The sequence below is a fragment of the Pterocles gutturalis genome, unplaced genomic scaffold (genome assembly GCF_000699245.1).
Source record: "Pterocles gutturalis isolate BGI_N339 unplaced genomic scaffold, ASM69924v1 scaffold38572, whole genome shotgun sequence".
NCBI lineage: Eukaryota > Metazoa > Chordata > Aves > Pterocliformes > Pteroclidae > Pterocles > Pterocles gutturalis.
This window is the reverse complement of record NW_010111538.1, coordinates 8,183-12,507: the sequence shown is the minus strand read 5'-3', so window position 1 is coordinate 12,507 and position 4,325 is coordinate 8,183. Positions and strand designations below refer to the sequence as shown.

Below are 4,325 nucleotides of genomic sequence, written 5' to 3'. Positions count from 1 at the left end.
TGAGTGTTTGCTGAAGCAGTTCAAGCTGCAACTGCAGCAGCAGCGGCTGCTGCAGCTGGCTGGGTGAAATCAGCTGGTGGCCTTGTGTGTGGGGGGATCCCCATTCCTGCAGGGGTATTTGGGCCTCCAGGGTAACTAACATGGAAAAAAAGAAAGAAAGAAAGAAAGAAAGAAAGAAAGAAAGAAAGAAAGAAAGAAAGAGAAGGAGAGAAAGAATTATACGTGCCTGGTGGATTTTGTTTTGATTTTGATCCTCATCTGGATCTTTTGGAACTGTTCCGAAACCATGTATCAATGTCTAACGAAAGCCAGCAGGATGGAGAATTAGGTATGACCATGAGATACAAGTGTTGCTCAGGTGCAAGAGTCATAGCGCTGCCACTAGGATTGCAAGGCACCACTACAGTCAGTTGTTGTGGGGGCAGTGAACTGCTTTGCCCCTCTGTAGCCTACTGCAAAATTTAACGGAAATACTGGAAGTTAATGCATGCTCCATTTCCCAGTAGTGTAGGGGCAGGCTGCACAGCAGCAGGAACAGAGAGGTTCCTCCACTACCGTGCGTTCATCTGCCTCAGTGGTGAATTACGCCAAGCGTTACTGTAACAGTATTCCTCTCTGAACCTCAGCAGAAAGGCCGGGAGAGACCAAATTCAATCAGCTCTACTGGATCCCACACAACATACTTTGCAGTTTCTACCCAGCTCTCCTACTGATCATAAGACAAATTAAGCTAAACCATGCATTTCCTACTCCAGGACATCAACTATCTTTATAAACACGGGCCAGTGTCCTGTGTCCGTTTTAGAGATGTTAACACAGAGATAAAGAAACTTTCTGAGTTCCCTGAGGCCCAGGCTTACATTCTTCACCCTAGGCTGACTATGCTAACAAGCTTTTCAGGAGGCTTTGCAGTGGGACCATAAACAGTGCTTTCAGTTAAGTGGACTTACCACCCTTGTTTACAAAGCATAGACATAGAAAGTCAAAATGTAACAAAACCCAGGCTATTCGTTTTGATTTATTTCAATAGTGCAGCATTTACTTCCTCTAAAAATACACAGGTTGACCATCTCTCTTAAACATCTTCACCCTCAATTCTTTCCAATTTTGCTGTGGAGTAAGTCTTTGGGCAGAAATATCCCACTACGTAGGAATCTACTCTGCCTAATACTCAAGCTTACTCCTCCAGACGCACGTAGAAATTGTATCATCAATACCTTTCACATCCTGGCCTTATTAAATGTTAATCATCCCTAAGCCTGTGGTCTGTTTAACAATCTCTCTTAATTAAAACTTTATTTTGGGGGTTTATTAGAGCTAATTGATTGACCTAAGCCATTTCCATCTACTGTGATGAATTTCATTGTAGTTTGGGTAGCTGATTTCCAAAGCTGTAAAAGCAGTATGCACTTCAGTTTACCAACATAAAATAGCTACTGAGACTTTTTATAATTAAAATAAGCCCACAACACTTCTGCCAGGTCACTACAGCAAACTTCACCAACTATTTACATCTATTTTCCGCCTCAACACAAGCAAATCTTACCTGCCACCAAAGCCTCCACTTCCAGGATAATTGGGTCGCCCATACATGCCCTGCTGTATGTACGGCTGAGTGGAGCCTGCCTTGGCTGAAAATTGTTGCTGCTGTCCAGCAAACTGAGGGGAATTGATTCCAGGGGTGCTGGTAGTCATCCCAGAAGCCATGGGATTTCCTGCTGGGTTCATAGGATTGTTAGCATTTGCCATTGGATTTCCCAGCACCTGTGAGAAGAAACATGAGAATAAGGAGCTGTACCTTGAACTACATCAAGCAAATTAAGTTGACTTGCTGCAATCGATAACTTACAATGTAACCATGCTGTACTCTGAACTCTAATGAGCATACACCTTGCTGATGTCTAGTTGCACATTCCTGGTGATCTCTCCTTTTGCCATTTCCAAACAAACAAGAGTTTCTGATCTCTAATTATCCTTCACAGGAGATTTTTTACCTCAATGGAACCCAAACTAACATGCTTACAAAAAATGTTATGAAAAAGACCTGCTAGAACCATGCCCTGCAGGTGACAAATTCATCTGATTAAGAGAAAGTACCTGTGATTTTTTGGTTGGTTGGTTTTTTTTTTTTTTTGTTTGTTTTTTTAATGCAGGACTTCAAAATAACTTGCAAATATTCAGTCCCACTGACATACTCTAAAGGGTACTACAGATGCAAAAACTGTGAAAGAATTCTTTCGGTGGCTGTTCTTCAATCTCTCTCTAAAGTGTACAGATGTCTGTCAGTTGTTTTTGTTGCTTCTTAGAAAACAGTCCTCTGTTCTGTTTTTAAAAGGACTTGGTTTGCTTGCTTGAAGCATTTTGTTTTTCAGCTGAACCAAAATTGCTATGACTTCCACTGAGGTGTAAGTGTGGCTGTTCATGGATCACTTGCATGGAAATGTGTCCCTTACTTGGGAAGAAATTTAGTGGTCATGATTTCTGCAGAACACCAAGGTTTGGGAATTTGTGAAGGGGAACTGGTGAGCCTGGCTCATTCCTTTCTCTCAGGGAGCATGAAGATTTATGGGAAACTCTGTCATTCATTTCAGTGCTCTGAACAGCTACAACTAAGCTTCATGTTTCAGAGTTTCACCTTTCCATTTCAGTGATTCTGAAGAAGCTTTTTCTTCTTTTTACCAAAGTATTTTTTTTCTTTCATTGCACATTCCTCTGAAGTATCATGAAGAGTTCAAGTAACATTACAGTGTTCTGATAGAACAAAACTCCGAGTCTTTTTTTTTTTCCTTTCCTTTTGGCTTTTTAAGTGTTAAAAATTTCCACAAGAAACAGTATTTCCATTTTCTGGCAAATGTATAGACCTATGTGTTTACTTAGGTGTTTCTGCACCAGATGGGATGCCTTTTCATTTAAGGTGTTAAAAAGAAATCAACAATAATAAATGATGTTATAGATCCTGTAACTGTTCTCTTTATTTTTTCTGGAACAGTTTTCCCACAACCAGCGCTTACGCAATTACCATGCGATATCTATACAACTTGGCCCATGAATGATTTCTTTTTCAAATGGCTCAATCTATAACAATTTTGGTTTTCATTTTCTGAACAAAACTAAAATAATAAGAAAAAAATCCACAGCAAATTTTGTATGAAAAAGATAGAAAAGACAGGTTAGATTTATGTACCATTTGCACTCATTAAAGATGGTGACGTGTTTAGAGTACTTCAACCACCGTGTAAGAAAAGGCTAGACTGTCTGAGAGCTTGATTCATGCAATACCCCTTTGAGAACACACTATCACAAATAATTGGCACCTCCTTCATTAAACCTGCTTCTTTTTGTATAGCATAATTCAATATACATTGCAGAAGAAATAGAGAGGTAAGAGTGGAGAGAACTGAATGAAAATCCATTAAGTATGGCTCTCACCTGGAAGCCAGGAGCTTATGCTTTTGCTCCAGTGCATGCTGAAATATTTCTGCAAAGTAAGGCAGTATTAACAGGAGAGGTTGAAGAGAGCATAGCTTATAGCTGGTAGTTAGCAGCTTAGCATGGGTGTAGACCTGGAGCTGGATTTCACCAGCCCACAAGTATGACACAACCCCACGTAAAATGAACAATAACTGCCATTTGGTGAATCTACCTAGAAATTTTATTTTCAATAAAACAACTCTTCAAATTCAATCTGAAATTCCCAAGAGGTTTGGGAATAGCCCAAACCCACACTTTTGGTGTTGAAATGATATAGTACAAAATATGTGCTAAAGCCAAGCCTGACATTTGCATGACACTAAAGGAGTTACTGACTCAAGCTCTCATATCCCTCCTTTCTGATACCACCAAAGAGGACACGACTGGAAAAACAGTGCAACACATACAACAAAGAGAACACAGACAGTGTTATCGATACCAAAAGGATTTTCCAAAAAGCTTTCCATTTTGCAAACATTAGTGAAACCCTGTACCTAGAGGGGAGGGGGCATAAAAACGAAGCTTACCTGGCTTTGAGAGGTGTTAGTCACACCCCATACCGTGGTAACCACTGATAAAGAGCCTGGGGGCTGGTTGGTATTTTGCTGCCAGGGAACAGAATCGTAAGGGAAAGACCCATCACTGCAAAAATAAATGTTTACCCAGGTGAGATTTTGGATTTTTAAACAGCGGCAAGTTAGTGGTGGGAAAAAAAAGGGATTAACACCTGATTTCACCTTAACTTCACATGCCTTTTTCTATTATTAGTCTAGTACTCTCAGAGGCATAAAATTTCTTTAATAGCAACGTGAGCATATCAAAAGCACACAGAACTAATGAATTCCGTAACTCTA

At 40.1% G+C, this 4,325-nt stretch overlaps 1 protein-coding gene across 1 annotated transcript in view; it reads right to left on the bottom strand.

Annotated features, from left to right (window-relative positions):
• LOC104461991 (zinc finger MIZ domain-containing protein 1-like) overlaps positions 1-4,113 on the bottom strand; it is a gene marked incomplete at both ends in the record, with an annotated part of 10,301 nt that extends 6,188 nt beyond the window's left edge. The window contains 3 exon segments of the mRNA XM_010073757.1: positions 8-135; positions 1,547-1,764; positions 3,999-4,113. Of these exon segments, the coding sequence (XP_010072059.1) occupies positions 8-135; positions 1,547-1,764; positions 3,999-4,113 (461 nt within the window).
• Positions 4,114-4,325: the final 212 nt, after the last annotated feature.